This window comes from Anas acuta, chromosome 1, assembly GCF_963932015.1.
Source record: "Anas acuta chromosome 1, bAnaAcu1.1, whole genome shotgun sequence".
NCBI classification, from domain to species: domain Eukaryota; kingdom Metazoa; phylum Chordata; class Aves; order Anseriformes; family Anatidae; genus Anas; species Anas acuta.
Window position 1 is genome coordinate 52,873,019 of NC_088979.1, and position 20,337 is coordinate 52,893,355.

The window sequence follows — 20,337 nt, forward strand, 5'->3', positions numbered from 1 at the left end:
AAACAGATACTATTATGATAAGATCCTCCAATTCATCCTGAGGCTGGAATCCTTTTCTGTTTCCTTGATATTTCTCTGCAGTCTATATTCAGCACTGGCTGTTTAGAAAGTCTGACTACAAATCTCTAAGCTTCATACACTGCTCATGTTGTGTTGTTGTCATGTCCCTGAACAGCAGCTACAAGAGGTCCTTATTTTGCTTCAGGGAAAATCATGTTCCTGACAGCCTAAACATTTGGAGATGCTTTTCAAAAAGTAGCAATGGTCTAGAAGGTTAGACCCCAAGGCCCTTCCGTCCAGAGGAATCTGCATGCTCTGTATCAGACCTGAGATTCTCTGCTCAAAAAAAAAAAAAAAAAAAAAAAAAAGGACTAAACATCATCAAAAACAGCTTACATACCTTCATCATCTAACACTTGCAGCCATTCTGACAGAGTACCTGTGGTGGTTTTACACAGCTGGGCAACTGAGCTCCACCACAACCACTCTCTCACTCTCCCTCCTCAAAGGGAAAAGGGGAGAAAATATGATGAAAAGGGCTGAAAGGCTGAGATAAGGACACAGAGATCACTCAACAATTACCAGCATGGGCAAAACAGACTCAGCATTGGGAGATTAATATAATTTATTACTTATTACTAACAAGCTACAGAAGTGAGAAAGTAAAAGCAAACTGAAAACACCTTCCCACCTTCTTCTATGTCCTCCCCCTGAGTGGCACAGGGGAAATGGCAATGGGGGCTGCAGTCAGTTGCTAATGCTTCATCTCTGCCACTCCTTCATGGTCACTCCCTGGCCCTGCTCCACGTGGGGTCCCTCCCATGGGATGCCATCCTTCCCGAACTGTGGGGGCTGCCCGCAGGCAGCAGCTCTTCAAGAACTGCTCCAACATGTATCCATACCATGTGGTCCATCTGTCAGGAGCAAACTGCTCCAGCAAAGGTCCCCCATGGGCTCCCCTAGATCCCCTGCTCCTGCTTGTGCTCTTGTCCAAGGGCAGCAGCTTTTTTTCCCTTTCTTAAATCTGCTCTCACAGAGGCCCAACCAACATTGCTCACTGGCTCGGCTCTGGTCAGCAACAGGTCCCTTTGGAGCCAGCTGGAGCTGGCTCTGATCTGACGTGGGGCAGCTGCTGGACTCTTCTCAGAGAGGCCATCCCTCCTCTCTTCCCTCTCCCCAGCAAAAACCTTTCCCTGTAAACCCAATACAATACTTTCTGCAAACCAGCCACAGAGAGCACAAAAACTCTCAGTCTAGGATGTCTGAGATGTCTCTTAAGATGTCACCACATTTTAAGAGTAAGTTTTGCTGGGTCTACCCAGACTACTGTGGGCCCTGAGGGCAGCCTCATGTGTTAGTCAGGTTGCAATAGATTTACCTTGGGTTTATCCTGATAATGTCTCTGAGACATATTATCTTTGTTACTAAAATCTCTTCATCATTCTACAGTGACACATCTTTATTATTTGAATATTATAGTGACAAACTCGTGTTCTGCAACACCTTGGTTATTTCTCAGGTTAAAATTTCATAATCTGTATATTGTTACTCGTGGCTCAGCTCATATCCAAGATTTAGTCATAACATACATATACTTTATCCTTATTCTCCTTCTCCCTAAGGATATTCAGAGTCATAACATATCTGTGCTCCTTTAAATCCTGGCCAAAACTTGTTTGAAGGCCTTCACAATCTTCCCATAATGTTGACTGTACCATCACCTTTGTTTTTTGCTTGAAGTCAAAGAGTAAAACATACATCTGTTCCATTTCAGCTGTATGAATATTTAGTACCTGACATCTGCATAGATTGCTTGTTCACAAGAAGTGGGAGAAAACTCACAAAACAGCAGAAAACATGCTATAGCAACCATTTTTCTTCAGAATGTAGAAAATCCCCAATCTGGTTGTGTCAGCATAATTATGCCTTCAGTGCTCCTCAGAATACAACGTACTGGACTTTTTTCCTGCTTTTTAAACAGTCTGGTTCTATACAGATGTTTGGCTGCCTTAAGTGTTATTTGGATACCATGCCAAGATTTTTGCTCTTTCATAAAGGCTATCCCCATAGCTGAGTCTCCCATTAGTGAGTCTTAAATCTACTTTTATCCAAGCTGATCAATGTGCCATTTTAACCTATGGATATATGTTCCTTTTTCACAATTACTTCAGCTAAAAGGATGAATAAGCTCCATGACATAGCAGACTACCTATGCATTATTTATAAGAAGGAAATCTTCATAAAACGACGTCCAAGTTTCTTCTGAAAATAGCCTCAGAGTTTCATATTAACAAAACCTCTTCATTTATCTGTGTTCTTTCCAGAGCCCTGTGCAGGAAAAATATAATGGCACTTCAGGAAAAAATCAATACTATTCTATCTGAAGATGAGAGAGTCAATGAAGCAGAGTCATATAGACACTCAATAGGAAACACTGAGCACTAGCACATCTAAATAACAGTATGACTCAAAGCTTCATAGAGTAAAAATTCTTTCTGCTGGGATTCAAAATATTGAGGTCTCGTAGGAAAAGAACTTCTTTTTTTACAGTATCTACTCACTAATCCTGAAGTAGATACCTCCGTTTAGAGAGCTCGATAGAAATAATTCTTCGCTGGTTCTGTTGATCTGATCTCACGGCTTGGTTTGTATTCCTGACCACAGAGGGTTTCTGCTCTTTGTGGCACCCTAGGAAATGCCATCTGAGCTTTAGCTGAAGTTCAGTGGGGCATGGTCTCCAATAGGTCTTATGTTAAGACAGACCTTGGATTTCTTCGACATGCTGAGATATCACAGATGATTATAGATGCTGATGTGAGATCAACTGAAGAGAGCTTTTGATCTCTGCTACAAAAGATGGAAGCTTAGATGTTTAGCTCAAATATAGATGCCTACAAATTCACACCTAAATTTTGGATTCCTAATTTCAAGTGGAATTGCTTCTCTAAGGTGAACTGCCATAATTATATATAAAATGTGGGTTTTGTTTTTCTTTTTCTTTTTTAAGAGAGTGTATTTATGTTGCTAATTCACAGCATGTATAATGTTCTTATACATGCTTATACACTCTTATAATGAACAACAGAATATTTTTCCAGAAATTGCTCAGTATCTTTGAACAACTCTGTAAAGAAAATATTTCATGTGCTTCTTGTGCTTCTTCTCAGGAAGCATTTGTTAATTTCAGGTATCAGCTTAACATTTTCTGTTCTGTCAGCTAATACCTGGATGCAAATCAGAAAATGTCTCTTTTGCAGTCAAAATATAGTTACTAATTATTGTATCCTTGCTGCATTTTTGCGAGATCATTAAAAAGTAGATGATTTCTTCTTCTGTGATCTAAAAGATGCTATCTAATTACCACCTCTAATATTGTCTGGCTATACATAATTGTGTTCATACAAAACTCCTTACTGTAAGTATTTGTATGTAGATAGATACCACAAAGTCTCTGTTGTTTTTTCCAGTATGTCATAAGAAAAATTATGCAGACTCATAGCTACTCCACTTGGTCATACAAGTAGCTTAACACACTCTGTGAAATTTAAGAAGATTCAGTGCCCTCAGTTTCCTTTCCTCTGACAGTCAAGTAGCATGGTCTGGAAAATTGACATTTGTCTCTGTAAGTAAATACCTGATTACTCAGTTGACCAAAGGGGATTTCATAGATATCTAAATAAACAGTTATGTTTTCCCTGTACGGCTGATCTACAGTCAGAAGAAATATGTAAACCTTTGTAAGTATAACAGATGTCCCCAACACATATATTTGGCCCTTATATTATCAATCATAATCATGTATAAGTCCTGAACATTATTCTTAGTTGAATTTTCTTCACAGAGGAAAAATCAGATTCTTTCTTGTTGAAAAATTTAGAACCTTAAAAACTGAAATCAGCTTTCCTAGTTTGTTAAATGAATGATTGTCCAATAATCCTCATCACTAAGGAGACTAGAAACTATTCAAGAATCCTTACACATATGCTCAAACGAGACCAAGCAGAGTTTCATACATAAATTAAAAATCCCAATGTCCCTACAGCAGCTGACTTGCTGGACTTTGAGCCAAAAAAGACCTGATGACTGCAAATAAATTTAGAATGAATCAGTTTCTTTTAGCAAATTTTGAATCATCTGGGGCCTCTAAATTAACATCAGGAAACTAGCTAAAAGCTAACTGTAATGAAACCTGAAAGCAACAAAAACCATGGCTACTTCAGGAGAGAAACAATCAAGATGGATAATCTAAAAGTCTAAAATGTAATTTTGTGGATATTCAACCTCCTTTCAGCTAAACAACTTCTGTATATCCCAGAGTTCCTCTGGGAGTTCCTCTGCAATGCATCCTTGATATCCAGTAGTCAATTGTGTCTTCTGTCTCCTTTAGTATGCACAAGATATATTCTACTAAAATTTCTTTCCAAACAGAAGAATATAAAGAAATCTTACCATTCTGAACATTATTTATATACCTAGAAAACAAACACAGTAGCAGAAAATTGTTCTCTCAACTGCCCACACAACATGCCTTATCCCTCATCCAGGGACAGAGCAGCTAGGGAATTAGAAAGGAATATATTCATAAGACTATTTCATCATTGACTTTTTCTCTGAGACTACAAACAAGATTACCAGGTAGGAAAAGGTGTAGGTAAGGATTATGAATGAGCTGTGTTTCTGGTTAAAAACCATGTTTTAAGAAAAGATGAAACAATTATAAACCAAGTTCTGGCACAACGAACTTCATTTTGTTCATTTCCCTTCCTGCACAGATAACAATTAAAATGCTTTCAGGTGTTAACTTCTTGAAATAATCACCTTCACTAATTAAGTGTTTTAAGGGCTCTATATGTTTTTATACCTTCACTAAGTAATTAACAATGTTTAATTTTTAATCTGAGTCTTAATATAGGACAAGTGCTCTACTCACTATTAGCAAAATGTCAGTCAAAGCTGAAGTTTCAAATATATGAAAGACAGAATAAATATGATGTAAAATGCCAGCCTCCCTCTTTTTATGACTGTCATATAACCTAAAATGTCTTTTTCAGGTTTTCCAAGGATGTGGCCAGCCTAAACCAGCACCTGCCCTAAGATCTTCCCGTTCTGTCCCTGAAAACTTCAATACCCGGTTTAGACCATATAACCCGGAGGAGCGACCTACAACTGCTGCTGGCACAAGTTTGGATAGGCTGGTAAGGCAAAGCATACTCCACTCTTAAATAAGTAGAAATGGCTTAGTAATATATGTTATTCTCTAGACAATTTTTTTAAAAATAATTTTGTAATCACTGTATATAGTTTCTATGCCAACTGTTCTAGCGTTCAACAAATCTTTTTTCCCCATTGGAAATAGTCCAGAGTTGTATTCTAAGAGAATAATATAATTCACTTCTAAAGTATCAGAAAGGTTAGAAGACAATAAGCTTTATTTCCATGCGTCCCAAAAAAAAAACCTACTTTATCAGCTAAAACATGAGCAATCATTAATCTTTATTTATTTAATCATTTCAAAAATAAGACTTTAACATATTTTTTTTTCTACTACCAGTCATTGGATTCACATTTCAGATTTCACTGTTCCTGCTATTTATAAATCTACAGATTTATAGCAGGCTAATTATTATAGCTGCTAATACTGTCTCGGTAATTATCTTGAAGTAATGCCAATGGACAAAATTAAAAAGCTGTAAAGAGTCTGAATCAAAACAGACTGTATCGCACAACCTCCACTTGCCATGCTTGTTGCTGAACACTTGCACAACACTGTTCTGTCTCTCAGAAGAGGTTCATATTCAGGGCTGTAGCAAGAGTGAAGGGAGAGGAGCACCCAGCTGGGAACAGCTACTGTTAGCTGGGGCTTTGACTTTTGGTGAGCTGCCCTCCTGCTGGTGTCAGACAGGTGCTAGCTGCACTGCAGCACCAAAATTTTGTTTCGTGCTGCAGTGCAGACATAGCAAAATGTCTTGCTATGCTTCTGATCACAAGTCTAAACTGTCTAGAGGTTTTTCTCAACTTTAATTGCCGAGCAGACACCCAAATACTCTAATTCAATCAAGACCTGTCTCTTTCCTTAGCGCTGTCTTTCTGCAGATTCCTTTGACAATCACCACAGTACTTTACAGTGCCAAGTCTTTCCAACAGCCTATGCTGTAACCCATTCATCAATCAACTGTATTTTGTCAATCTCCATTGCAATTCAAATGAAAAATAGCACATCATTCTAGCCAGGACATTGGATTAGTATGCAGCAAAAAAGCAATATTTTTGAGTTCTCTGTTCTTCTGGGAATAGTGTAGCCTGTTTATCCTACAAGGAGAAACAGAAAATAAGATGTGGACCTCTGATGTAGACTTAGGTCTCTCTAACACAGTAGATTCATAAAACAGTGTAGTATCTCAGGCTAAAAATCTTGTTTGGTGCAGAGGCCTAAATCTTAACCTAGAATTGGCCAAGGTGAAGTGAAAGGTTACTGTAGTGTGTAGGCTTCAGTCATGTTCTGGAAAAAGTTAAAGGCTGCAAAAAGAGGAAGTAGGAGAAAGAGAACAAAGAGGAAGGCTGGTAGCGCAGCTTAGCTTGAATTACTGCTACATTGTAAGAACTGAGCATTTTTGCAAAGAAAAAAGTTTAAAAGACCTTCCATATTCGCATAAGGAGAATACTTCTAAACACATTAATAACCTTTTTAAACTACAAACTTGCAAAATACCAAGCAGCATCCTGAATAAAGCAGTAATGTGTCATATGCTGTTGGCCTTTAAATGCTGTAACTAATGAAAATTGCTAGTGAAGACAATCCTTTATAACTCATAATAACCTGTACACCTTCAAAGGGAAACTGTTATCCACATGATTTAACTAGATTCCTTCACACATTCTTTCATAAATAAATAAATAAATAAATCTTTGTTGCCATTACTTCATAAAAGCATTACAGTATTCACCTATTTGTCTTTCTTGCTGCTAATATTTAAAATAATAACTCTTCATGCCCTATTAGTAACGTGTGATATCAAATCCATCTCCAATCAGCAGCGATATATGTGTTACCTACTTTTGTGTTGAGAGCAACAGTCCCTGAAGTTTGAGATGGACACTGACCTCAACTGGAGCAAGAAAAGTTTGCTTATGTGGATTAAAGCAGAAGGTTTTGTTTCAGAACCATAATCCCTTAGCAGCTCTTGGTAAAGGTCACTGCCTGTATCTCACACCAACCTGGGTAATTTTATCCAGAAGGATATAAATGTTGTGTTTCTGTCTCATAGGAACACCATTCAACCTGCCTACGTTAGACCTTCAGCATTTAATGTGCTGAATCATTCCCTGAATCATATATCTCTCTTCATTAACTATAGACAGAGCCTAGAGGACCAGCTTCAGTTAGATGCTCCCAATCCTTGCATCATTAATAAGACACAAGTAGAATCCCACCCAAAGCAGTTTTCCAGTCTGCACACTGATCATTTTCTATTTCTTACTTAATAAAAATGTACAGCAGATTAGTATTTTGATAGTTGTGCCAAACGGTTAAAGCCCCTTTTCATTATTATTGATATAAGAAATATGGAGTTATTACTACCTGCTTTTATGTAAGAGGAACTTTTCCTCATGAGTCATCTGACTATTCAGTCTTACATTTATGGTTTTAGAAGTCTGTTCTGGAGATTTTACTCATAAAACACTGTTGGACCACTTAACTTCAAGTTGTCGTCACAAAGTTCAAACATGCAGCTATGTAAACCTCAAAAGAAGTGACAGACAATCCTGCTTTCATCTGTCTTTGACAGCATGTCCTTAGAAGTGACCAAGTTTAGAAAATATTTCCTCTGCATATCAATAGCATAGCGCATCTGAATCAATTTTTTACTCCTGCTCATATTCCCATTTGTGTACTTAATTCAGTTGAGCATATTTTATCAGTTATGTTGCACAATGCAGATCCCTCATGAGAAGCCTATACTGAGAACATCAGATGCTGAACACTTCTGAAAATGTGCTTCATCATGCTTGCCTGAATTTCATAGAATCATAGAATCACAGAATCATTAAGGTTGGAAGAGACCTTCAAGACCATCTGGTCCAGCTATCACCCTACTACCAACATCACCCAATAAATTTTGATTAATCCAGCCATTGTATTCCAAGAAGGGAGGTTTGCCTGCATTATTGCATTAGTCTGTAAAACTTAATAAAAAAGAAATAGATCAAAATTAATTGAGAAAAATGTGGAAAAAAAAAAAAAAAAAAAAAACAGGTATAGTTGGATTAAAATGCAGTAGATGTATTTAGGAAGTCATGCAGAGCTTGAGCTTGAGAGGGTTGTCTAAGCGTGGACGTAAAACACCATCTGAGACTCAGAGAATCATAGAATGGGTTGGGCTGGAAGGGACCTTAAAGATCTAATTCCATACCCCCTGCCATGGGCAGGGACACCTCCAACTACACCATGTTACTCCCCAGAGTATTGGAAGCAGGGGACTGGAAGATACCACATAGGACTAGAGGAGACCAATGGAACAGAAGTAGGGAGCTGGGCAGAATATGCTGCAGCATCCCAAGCAGTTCAGTACACTTATTTCCAGCAATTAAATCAAGTCTTTGTAGCATGGGGCCTAAGAGTCAGGCTCTTTCTGAAGTCAATGGAGAGAGACATACATCTTCAGAGAGTGATTCACCCCATCTGTCACAGACACTTCTCATAGATTGGGAAATGAAAGGCTTAACTATAGTTATCTATATGTAGATAAGCAAAACTGTCTGAGATGCCTTGGAGCATGTGATATCTGACTGAGCTGGCAGGACGCCCATGCTCTCCTGGACTTGGGGGTTGAAGGCCAGGTAGGATACCTGAGAGGATGCCACTATATGGCATCCAAGAGTGGAGGACAGAACTGAGGCCCAGTTATTCTCTGAAGTCTCTCTTGGGGGATTCAGCTGCATCAATATAGTCCCCTAATGTTATTTGAGATGCCTATGGTTTTCAAGATGTGCAAATGTAACAAGAAATACTTACGGGAGACCTGTCTAAGCAAGATGGAATACATCAAAGCTACTAAATTTACTTTATATGCTCTATATTTAGGTAACTAGATTCCCATCTGTTTCTCTGCCGATCATAACAGCAGCTAAACTGATTAAATATAGACATCTGTAGTATAGATACCTATAACCGCTTATTTAGATTCGATTTCTAGATGACCATCTTAGATGTGAAGGTCAGTAGTTTTTTTATTGTTAGCAGAGAGAAATTATGGCCTTTATTCAGTTGTCTAAATGTAGGTTTAGGCAACTGAGTTGAGATTAAATATTTCTAAAGCATGATTCAGCTCATCCTAAAGTACACATTTAAACCTCTCAGAGAAATCCTTCTCTACCCATCTACTACAAAGTGCCAGAAAGTGACAACCTTAGGCTAAGCATCCAGCAATTGCACCTGAAGTTGAAACAAATACTGTCAGAAACTAAATAACTTTAACCACTGAACTCATCTGCTTCTGTAGAGTATGATCTAAGATTTCTCATTGAAAATCTACTGCTTATAAAGATTCGTTATCTTCACTGTGGTTGCCTGTTTGGTATAACCTGTTTTTTTTTTTATTTTATTTTCTGTTTTGTTTTTTTATTATTTTGTTTTGTTTTTCTGTTCTCTGAATCTGTTTCCCTCTTGCTTCCCAGAGGACTATCTGGAGGACAATGCAACATGGTGTAAGCTTTGGTATTCTTATTCTTCACTTTCATTCCCATTTGTCTTTGTACAATGCTGGGCAAAACACTTTAAGTTTCATCTTCACCATCTTTACTTTGTGTGTGTCATGTAGGCTAAAACAGTAGCAGTAATTTTAGATTCTAGCTTATCTAATTCTGCCCAGTGCTCAGAGCTGCTGGTTCTTATCAATATTCTTCTCCTGCTTCAAGGATGACATCTCATTCCTAGAAAGGAGTGTATTCCCTCAGTAAGCTAAAAGCTGACATAAGTGTCCATGTGATCTCAGACACCACATACACATGTGCAGCAATGCAGACACTGCAGTGTCACCTATTTCTGGGGCTTGTGCCTGGAGATAGCACTTGAGCAAAGGAAATCATCTCTCAGGCCATCCTGAGCTCGCTCCCTAGAATTGTAACTGTCTCACTGCCCAGTCTTGGGCAAACCACTTTGTGCGAGTTTGATAAAGTAGATTAGATTATACTTTCCAGCTACAGAAATTCTGTGAATTTTAGAGGACCCTGTGTTTCAAACAAAAGGCTTCCTCAGCAGGGGTTTGGAAGGCAGGAACACAGCACTGTGCAGATATGCATCATCTGACTTGTGAATTGCCTCAAAGCATTTAGCTTGGACCTGCTTCTTAGCAGGACTAATTAGCCTACAGAGAGCCCCATGCTGATATAGTCATACCTACTTCCTGCATTTCAGCTGCCTCAAGTACCTCTGTATCCACCATGCCATCGTACAGCACAGTGCTGCTTTAATTCAGCTGCAATTTGTCCCAAGAACATACCTCAGCATGACCTGTCTGGACGTGTGTAAAATTATTCCACATTTCCTTTCGGAAGGACATGGAAGCCTTCTTGATTTTCCACAGGGGAGCTGATGCACTATTAACCATATAATGCATAATGCACATGCGTGCTATGGAGATAGGCAACTGAGAAATTGGCCGTGGCATTTTGAGGGTGATTTACATTCAAGTACAGTATAGCAGCAGCATAGATAAGTGGATGAGCATGCACCTAGTCTGAAAAATAAACTCTTTCATGCTCTTTACCCTGGGGAGGGGAATATATTGTGTCACACTTTGTAGGAAAATGTTCCTTTATCTTCCCTCCTGTGTTTTTTTTAAGTAAAAGTAAATGAAGTTTCATTTTCTGTGAGCAAAGGACCCTGAAATTGTTATTTTAGGAATATAGTGGGATGTATTTTAAGTGTCAATTCATTCGTATTTTTAAAATATTTTTACTACAGTCTGTAATGATTTTTGTTACAATAAAAAATGCAACAGTAACCCAACAAATCTGTTGTGAACAATTCCTTCCCAGTGTTCCAAAGGTACATGAAGCAGAAAATATAATTCGAGAAAGAGAGAAAGAGAAAGAGAGAGAAAACTGTTTTGCATTTTAGCTATGAAAGACTGAAATTAACAAGACAGTATACCACGAAGACATTGATCTGACTTGCCCAAGGAATCCTCTTGGGGAAATCCCAACAGTGGAGCTTATGTTTCAGTTTTGTAAGAATCCATTTAGTCCAGAGTCTAGAAATGTTAAATATATGCAGTGATACCACAGTATTCCTGAGATAGGATGTTTATTCTCCACATTTTATTTCTCAAGAGACCCTAGAATAAAATTCAGCAGTTATAAATCTTACAGGGTTTAAAATATTGAGATGAATTTTTTGAACACCTTCTGCATACAGAACCTGTAGGGAAAGATACAAAAAACAAGCATGTAAAAGGCTTCATAGCTCATAAAGTATTGGTCGCACTTTTAAGAGTGAAATTAACAGGCTCGTGCAGGTGTTTTAAATGTCCCCTAACTTCCTATAGACTACTCCCCCCACAAGCTTTAGATGTTGTGCTGTTGGAGGTGCCATTTCTTTCTGTGTGCTGTTATTCAGCAAATAACTCCTGTACAACATGCACAATGAATAAATATATTTTACAACATTTGTCGTGGTCATTTGGTGTCAAATTTAGGATTTGCCTGGTTCTCCTCAAAGAGGTGTTTACTTAGTGTCAGATTTTGTTTATTCTCAGTTTCTGTGTCACAGCAATATCTAAGTAAGTTTAAGTTTGTGCTATCATTTTTTCCTTCCTGGTTAATACCAGTTTCAGGTGGCAAAGGTGGGTGAGTGATGATGGCTGTCAGAACCCTCCTGAGAGACCTGGTAGAGATCTGTTTTTTAAAAAAGCAATATTATTCCATAACCCTGCTGAAGAGTTCTGCATGCTGCTGTCTCTGATGCACTGAATTCCTAATGCACGAGGCAGTTACTAAGAAAGTGCTTTATTTCAGTGGTTGCCTGTGTCTTCAGGTGGAATGGTTCTGCCTGCTGTTCAGACTCCATTCAGTGTGAGCAAGGAAAAAATGTCTTCCAACACTAACAGGAAAGACAGCTCTCTACATTAATTAGTGGTCCAAAAAAATGTACAGTCCTGATTACAAGGCATTGTCTGCCTTGCTTGAATAGTGACATGTTGCTTAACTGTCTCATTGAACACAGTGCCTGTCTGAGTATCTTCTAAATATACACCTGCTAGTTCTAGCTGAACTTCCTTTAACTGTTGGTGGGAAGATCCCCTTAGAGTCTTCATCTCTTTTCCAGGAATGTATAAGCAGTATTAAGTATACCTGTTACCAGGATGGGGCATATGACACCTGTAAACAGAAGCTACTCCTGACTACTAGACTAGAACACAGTTAAGATGAAAAAATGACAGTCATGGGTCTTTGGTTGTTGAGGAATTAAGTGATTCCTGAACTTGGCTATTAGTGTAAACAAAAGCAGGATATATAGGCTGAAGCTTGCACATCTGTGCCATATCAAACCATAATAACATGAAGTGGGATTTATTTGCCCTATCTTTTAATGTTTCTAATGTTGTTATCAATGTCTGAGCTATAACCTCATTCCCTTATTAATCAGTGGAGAGAACTAGGCACCTCCAGATCCTGCTTAAGATGCTCATTTGGAGATGACATGAAATCTGAATTACCTTTTGAATTACCCATTTCTCCCCATTGGGTATAAAAAGAATCTGAATGATTAGCTCAGACAGCCAATTTGTAGATATCTTAACGTAACCGTAATACCAGGCTTTGGAGTTAGGCTCTATGAATCAAATGTGTTCAAAAGGAGAATTGGGTCTATAAATATATTGATAGATAGTTCTAATCATAATTCTAATCATACTCATTGTTGTGGTGTCATCAGGTACCTAGAAGGATTGCTAGTCTGCAGCAAAAATATTTCATACTGGATGCTGCACAAGTTTTATCCAATGGCAATTCCCCTTTGTAAATCTAGATGAAAATCTAGTTCCTTCCATTCAATGCTTTAGCCTCTACTCAGTAAAAGTTTTTTGTTTTTTTTTTCCAGTATACAGAAAGTTTTTATTATCAACGTCTAGAAGATGAATCTAAGCAGAAAACACATCAGCACTGTTCTTTCAGCTGAAAGATAGATCACATTTCATTTCATGTGTCTATGCATGAATCTGTGCAGAAGGAAAAGTGAATTCTTAATGTTCTTGCTAATGCTAAAGAAAGATAGTGACTATATAAATGTCCTCTACACTTTAGCATTTTGACATGATATTAATAGAAGAAATATGATTTAAAAATTGGTAGTAGGGCTTGTGTCCCCAGTTACAATATATAAATGATGCCCATTTAGATGCTTCCAAGTGGCATGAGAATAACAACTATGACTGATTACCTGCCTGAAAGGTGTTACACTGCTATGAATTCTTACATGGTTAATATGACAACAAGCAACAGGTTCTAAAAGCAAAACTAAGTTTCCATAAAAAATGGATTTTGTAATGTATCACCAGTCCATTTACACCTAGAGAATAGAGGGTCCTTTTGTTCAAGTGATCACAGACCACAAAATATTTTTTAATCATCAAGATAGTTGTGCACTGGTGCGGCTGCCAACAAAAAATTAAAGCTTTGGTAATTTCTGAATTAATTGAAAATAGTGATTCTCACTCTCCAGATAAAAATGTGTTATATTGTACTGTGAATTAGTTCTCTGGTGCCTTTTGCAGCAATTTTTATTTTGTTAGACTGCAACACACAGATATATTTTAAACTTGCACCAGACGTGTGCAATGCTGGACTCCACTTGTAACAAATGGTAGGTTACAGCAGGCTAAAAACCGATTTCCCAAGCCAAACATTTCACACATTTTCCTTGTTTGCAATAGAATTTGACACTTTATGGACTTTTATAGGCATTACTAGTAGTTAGAAGACATAAAATATTGGGACTAAAAAGATTTACCTTCATACACATTGTGACCCTTTTGTGAACTTTCTTTAGTCAAAAGCAAATATTTTACAACAAAAAAGGTTTCCTATATTTTCTTCCTATATTTTTTTTTTCATTCCACAGTCATATCAATGTATCTGTCTACATCATTGGGACAGCAATACAGGGTGCTTCCTTAATGTATTTACATTTTGCCTGTAAACAGCAAAGATTGAGTGACTAGTTATAGATACTCATTGATGGGAAAGCCAAGGCTTTTAATAATACTGGGGAAGGAAGAAAAAAAGAAAGGCTTCATCAAATCTAATTTTACCCATCATCAGCTAAGGACTATTCTAAGGTTATGCATCTTAAAAGACTCAGTAGCATTTCTAAATCCTAGGTAGTGTAGGCTCTAGCAGCATCACAGCTCTACACTAGGACAAAATGCATAGCCCCTGTATTACTACTTCAGGTACCTAGTCACCATGGAAAGTAGGAGTATACCCTCAGGATGCTCCAGCACATCCCATTGGTGTGTACATAGTAATAGAAAAATACAGCTACAGGAGTAGGAGTTAGTTGCATGGGCTCCTTCCACAATCAGTTAAGAAAACACGCATTTTCACAGTGCAATTCCCACAGCCTAATGTAGACGTTTTCTAGAGATCACATGAATAGCTCCCTGTAAGTGCCAATGTTTCTTGGGCAGCTATGAGGAACCTAGGAATTGACAAGATACTAAGCTTGCATGGGGCTAGAGTTAGCTGAACTCTGACTGAGCAGTCAATATGTGATTTCACAGATAGCCCTATTGAAGTGAAGGTAACTGAGGCTATTCAAATTTAGGACTTAGGTGTGCAATTCACTGGAGATGAAAGTAGATGCTCATGTTTTGGTGGCCTTGCACAGTTTTTCCTGGTTGCAGTGGTAACAAATGACCATCATTCATATGTTTGCTTTTGGTCTTTTTAGGTTTTGCTTCTTCTGCACTGAATGTATGTTATGTACATGTAATTTTTGGTAAATAAGAAAAGGAGTTCACTGTGTCTAACTTAGCATCTATAATAAAAGTAGAGCCAGGTTTTTTAGTCTCCCCTGGTAACAATGAGAAGATAGTTAAGGTGATCAATGAACAGGAAGGATTCACTTGCTGAAACACAAATGCCTCCTGCTAAGCAAGAGGCCCTGAACTACCAGGGCATCTGCAAGGAGCTAACAGATGTGATAAGGTCCTTGATGTGATGAAGAACCTTGATAAGGTTCTTCAGTCTTCTGAATGTTCCAGAGGACTCCAAAATGGTGTTAGGCTAATGTATATTTGTAATGGAATGAGGGGTCTAGGAGCTATTCGTAAGATCCTAATTTAGACCAAAATTAGGCATGTGGCCAACTGAATAACTCCCTTGACTCCACTGCCAAAAAGACCAATAGACTGTCCAAAGAGAGACATCTAAGGGCCCCACAAGAGGGTCTCATATATGGTGCAGTTCCTACAGGAGACCTGTACTGGCACATGGAAGAACCAAAAAGCCTTCAAGACAGCAGATACCTGTGTGCAGGCAACTGAATCCCACTTCATGTCTCCACTGACTGGTGGGGCTCTGACACCCAGCTCACATCGACATCCTCAACACCTACACTAAGCTTTTAAATTCAGGCAAGAGGAACTCAGTGCCAGAGCCCAGTGAAACTGAGCCTGACATTCATTTGTATGGGAAGAAACCACATCACCGATACACAACCAGCACTTAACAGTCCCCAGGATAATTGCATTCACTTCAAAGCACTGGGAATTTTGCTTTCCTATTATATATTTGGACAGCATAAATACAATATAGGAACCCAAATGAAAATGGACTAGAATGAAAATTGCTTTTCTCCTTAAACATTCAAGCCTACAGAAATCTCCGGTTCATAACAATAATTGCGTTACCTAAGTAACAGCTATAGGCACTAAAGTAAAAACTAATTGCTTGAAGTGCTTTGTCTTCTTTTAATATAACATACCTACAGTGCTACAGTGCTCATATATTAAAAGGGTAATATATATGCAGAAATAACAGAAATTTGAGAACTACATTTCTTCTGCGGGGAAAAGCAGCAATCACTTTAAAAAAACAAAAAAAAAAAAAAAAAGGAAAAAAGAAAAAGAAACAAAACGTTGCTTAATACCTGAGAGAAACTCCTATCTTCCTTGATCTTACAGTGAATGTTAATGGGTTTAAAATCAGAGATCATTTATAATCCTTGAAATAATGTGTAAATAAACATCAGAGATCATTTATAATCTTTGAAATAATGTGAAAATAAAAATTCTTTCAATTGCTTTTTATTCATTTAGATTAAATCCATCCAACCAAATGCAGGTATGTAACCATCCAGCTAGCCAAATCACATAACCCATACTGATATTTGAGAGAAATAGGAATTTTCAGGGCACAGTTGATCTGAGCTACTTTAAAAATCTGTATTGGATTGAAAAGTACTTGCACCCTCTAGTTCCTGTTTCTCACTTTGACTACAGAAGAGTTTTGGCTCAGACATGGATGCTGTTTTCCTGTGAGATTAATCCTATTCTTAGACATCATTTTTATGGAGCTCACAATCTACATATCTGGATAGACAGGGACACTACTATTATACACCTTGTACAGTAATTATTTTGTTTCGTCAATGAGGGTCATCCTGTGGTAGGTAGGCACTGAACACACATTAGAAATATGTTCCTGGTCTTGAAGACCTTAATGAGATCTTCATTTCAGGTGTTCGTTTCTTCTGAAGTAGAAGACGTAGAGTTCCCAGCCATCACCTAATGTTTCTGCATCGTTTTCTAACCTTTAATTTGCACTGTGGAAATTCAGTGAGCCAGAATATATATATATATATATATACGTATATATATATATATATATATCTGTTTCTGTAAAGCATGATCTCCAGAATATCCAAGAATATCCAAGTTAACAAAGTCTGAATTGGTAACCTCAGTTTGCCTGTAATAGATGAGCAATTCTGTCAAGGGTACAGGACTTCTGAACACTGTGAATACCTTCTCTTCATGAGGTACAGAATATTTTCTTAAGTAGTTAGTGCAATAGTAGGGTGATGGGACTGGGAAACCACAGCTGTTTCTATCTGCAGCCCACCTCCCCCAGATTATAATGATCGTGTTGTTGGAAGAAAAGAGGACAGCTCCATGATCAACCCCACCCTGCTGTCACAAAGGCCACGCACTAGCACAGTTCATTTCCAGGCCAGACAGAGTTCATCAACGTAAAGACCTTTGTTGTTAGATGAGAGATGGTGAACTCAGCTCCTCTCTGCCTGCAGAGAAAGGCTCAGCTTCATCACGATTTTCATCAAGTCACCCCTTGTTTGATAAAAGTCAGGGTGGCAAAACTAAGTCCCTTAAAAATCCCTTTTATCGTTATAACAGCTGGATATAGACAGATAGGAGAGGGATTGACTGAAGGAGAAATACTGCCCGCAAAATGTGCAGCAACTCTTGTAGGAACGTGACCAGCTGCAAATTAACTTGGTAATGTCATGGGACAAAACCCCTGAATTCTCAAGCTAGTTGAGGGAGCACTTTTAAAAAATCCTATTTCCCACAGGTTATAATACTGATTTATTTCTGTGCTAAAATGTGAAATAACACAGCTGGCAAATACTCTTTCAAAAATCTAGAAAATAGTTAATGATATATAGGGACATACTCTTCAATGCCATTTGTTCTTTAATGTCTCCCCATGGCATAGGCACTATAATCACTTCAAGACTACTCATCCCCATACTAAACCACACTCTTGTCAGCCACTTCTTTTATCAGAGAGATAATAGAGATTAAAAGGGCATAATTGTAAGGGGGAAGATGTGACAAAGGTATTTCAAATGCAAGTAAAATTCCCATTCTTTCTAGAAGGACTCAGCTGCCACACATTGGCCATACAGCCCATGTTTCTCACTGAGTTTAGTCCCACTGAGTTTAGACCCATATTTTTCCCCATTTGATCCACTATAGTGTCTGACACAAGAAAATCCTAATTTTGTTTTGTGCTTATTAAAAGTAGACATGCCATAAACCAGCCAAGAATGTTCTGTCACAGTGATAAATAACAGGATTAACAACACTAAGGTTTTCTTCAGGATTTATTGCACTTCTGAATGCAATGTTACATGGTTTTGAGACCTTATTCCACTATCTGTTGGCTAGATGAGGTGTTTTCCAATAAAGAAAATTATACTTGTACCAGTGATCCAGGCTAATAACAAACTTCCAGCGAGGACTACATTGCTGAGCCTTCATTTGCAAAATCCACCTTTTAATTTTAATGGATTAAATTGCACAGACAGGGTAAATGTGCACTGATAAGAACATATTTGTGAATGCCTCATTCTACACTGGTGGAATTTGCCATAGTAACTTATCGGGATAAGGTAATCAAGCCTTGCCTGTTATCAAAAAACAAACAGAGAAAAGAATCCCAGCTAGGGATCTTAAGGCAGCTGCTAAGTCAGAATCAAGTTCAGCTAGAGGTAAATAGGGAGAGGCTCTTTCAGACATAAATATGTTGGTATAAAGGAATTACAGGAGAAAATGGGGAGACAAGGCAGAGCAAGGGAAGTGTTTTAAATTTTTATTGCTAATATTTAACTGTTTTCTGGTTTAGAAAGTATGTTTATTTAAATAAGATTCTTATATTCCATATGGTTTGCTGCATTACTTTTATGACTAGCATATTGTATTTGCTTAATCAAAGCAGTCTTTTTTCTCTACTCATGGGGGTCAAGACATAGGAAAATCAGATTGCCCTGATTCTATTTGCATGCCATCATTTATAACTTCATGGCACCCACACTCTCCTTTACACTGTCTATGGCTGGATGATGATTTGTGAAAGAGAAAGGAGACATGGTTTTGATGGGCCAATACAGGGATCAATGCTTTGTTGGAAAAGACTTATTTCAGGGAGTATGACAGCCACCAAGAAAGGGACGCAGAGCGAGGTGCTGGAGGTCAAGAACAGTCAGGATAGGACTGAACAGTTCTCCCTGTGTTGTGAATATGCAAGTAGACATTCAAAGTGACCAGCAAGTTTTGGGAACTGGCAATGTGCATATGTGCGTATCCAGGTAAGGTCAAAGATCCTGTGGCCCTTGCTTGGGAACATGAAATGTAATCCTGTTCCTTAGCAATCAGAAAGGGCAAGCAGTGCAGTTATGAATACAGAAGGAAAGCCAAGAGGCATTTTTAGCTAACATGATCATCAGCTTTAAGCCTTTGGGCTGCACATCATACAAAACAGCTTGAGCTAACTTCACTCTTCATCAGAAGGGGTGCTAATCCTGAAAGGATGCACAGGCATTGAATGAGTTTGAATTCCAGCAAACTAATCAGAAAGTCAAAGGTTAGCCTGGTTTTGAAAAGAACTAAGAAGCCATCTAACTTCAAAATTAAGAGCACTCATTTCCACGTCTTTTGATATTTTGCCAGTTTTTCTTAAGCAGGAAAATAAAATGAGATAAAATTGCTGCAACCACCTTCAAAGGAACTGTAAACATTGCAAAGATTTGGATTGCATAGTACCTTTCTTTAATGGCTGAAAGTCATTCATAGAATAACATGAGGCGTTATATGTCTTCTTAAAAAAAAAAAAAAATTGAACCCAAGAAACATATCAACATAAAAGGAGAACAGCTTCAGATAAAATAAAAACTGATTCTACCCTTTCTCCCAAGTCTAATGAAATTCAAGTATTTTTGTGGTTTGAAGAAAATCATTGGACTTTTTCTTATTTATTTGTATGGATATAATCCCTTTTAAGGCTCTTCACGTGATGAAAGATCTATTAATCTAAGAATGATGCAAACACATAGCTTTTGCAATGAGAGCTTGAGTCAAAAATGAATTTGGATTTTGACCAGATCCTAGCCATTGGCCATTAAATCACATTTCCTTTCAAAAACAGGCAGGATATATGAATAAATCAAATAATTCTTGTTTGGTTGTTGTTGTTGTTGCTGTTTATCTAATTTTAGTCAGGACTATAAACAGAATTAGGCAAATGAATGAAGCATAGAAATCTTATGAACCAGTCTGCTGTCACACGTTGAAGCAAGGATTACCGCTGTATTTTATAGATTTCAAAAGTTCAGAAAAGTGAAGTATTCCTGTTTTAGGGTGGTTCTGAACTGAATTCTGAATTGTAGTGTTGTTTTTTTAAAATATATATATCATATATAATAAATAAATATATATACATAGTTGGATATCTCCTTGCTTTTTTGTGTAATGCTGCAGAAGCTGGAATACAACTACAGGTCTTGTATAGTCCTGGAGAATGTCACTCCCAGTCAGA

General features: G+C 37.8%; 1 protein-coding gene across 2 annotated transcripts in view; it reads left to right on the forward strand.

Annotated features, from left to right (window-relative positions):
- GPC6 (glypican 6) overlaps positions 1 to 20,337 on the forward strand; it is an 800,882-nt gene that overhangs the window by 729,031 nt on the left and 51,514 nt on the right. Inside the window, exons 6-7 of one of the 2 annotated variants that reach the window (XM_068676998.1) lie at positions 5,052 to 5,195; positions 9,676 to 9,705. In XM_068676998.1, coding sequence (XP_068533099.1) covers positions 5,052 to 5,195; positions 9,676 to 9,705 — 174 coding nt within the window. The remainder of the gene's footprint in view (positions 1 to 5,051; positions 5,196 to 9,675; positions 9,706 to 20,337) is intronic. The other variant, XM_068677007.1, reaches the window with a different exon arrangement.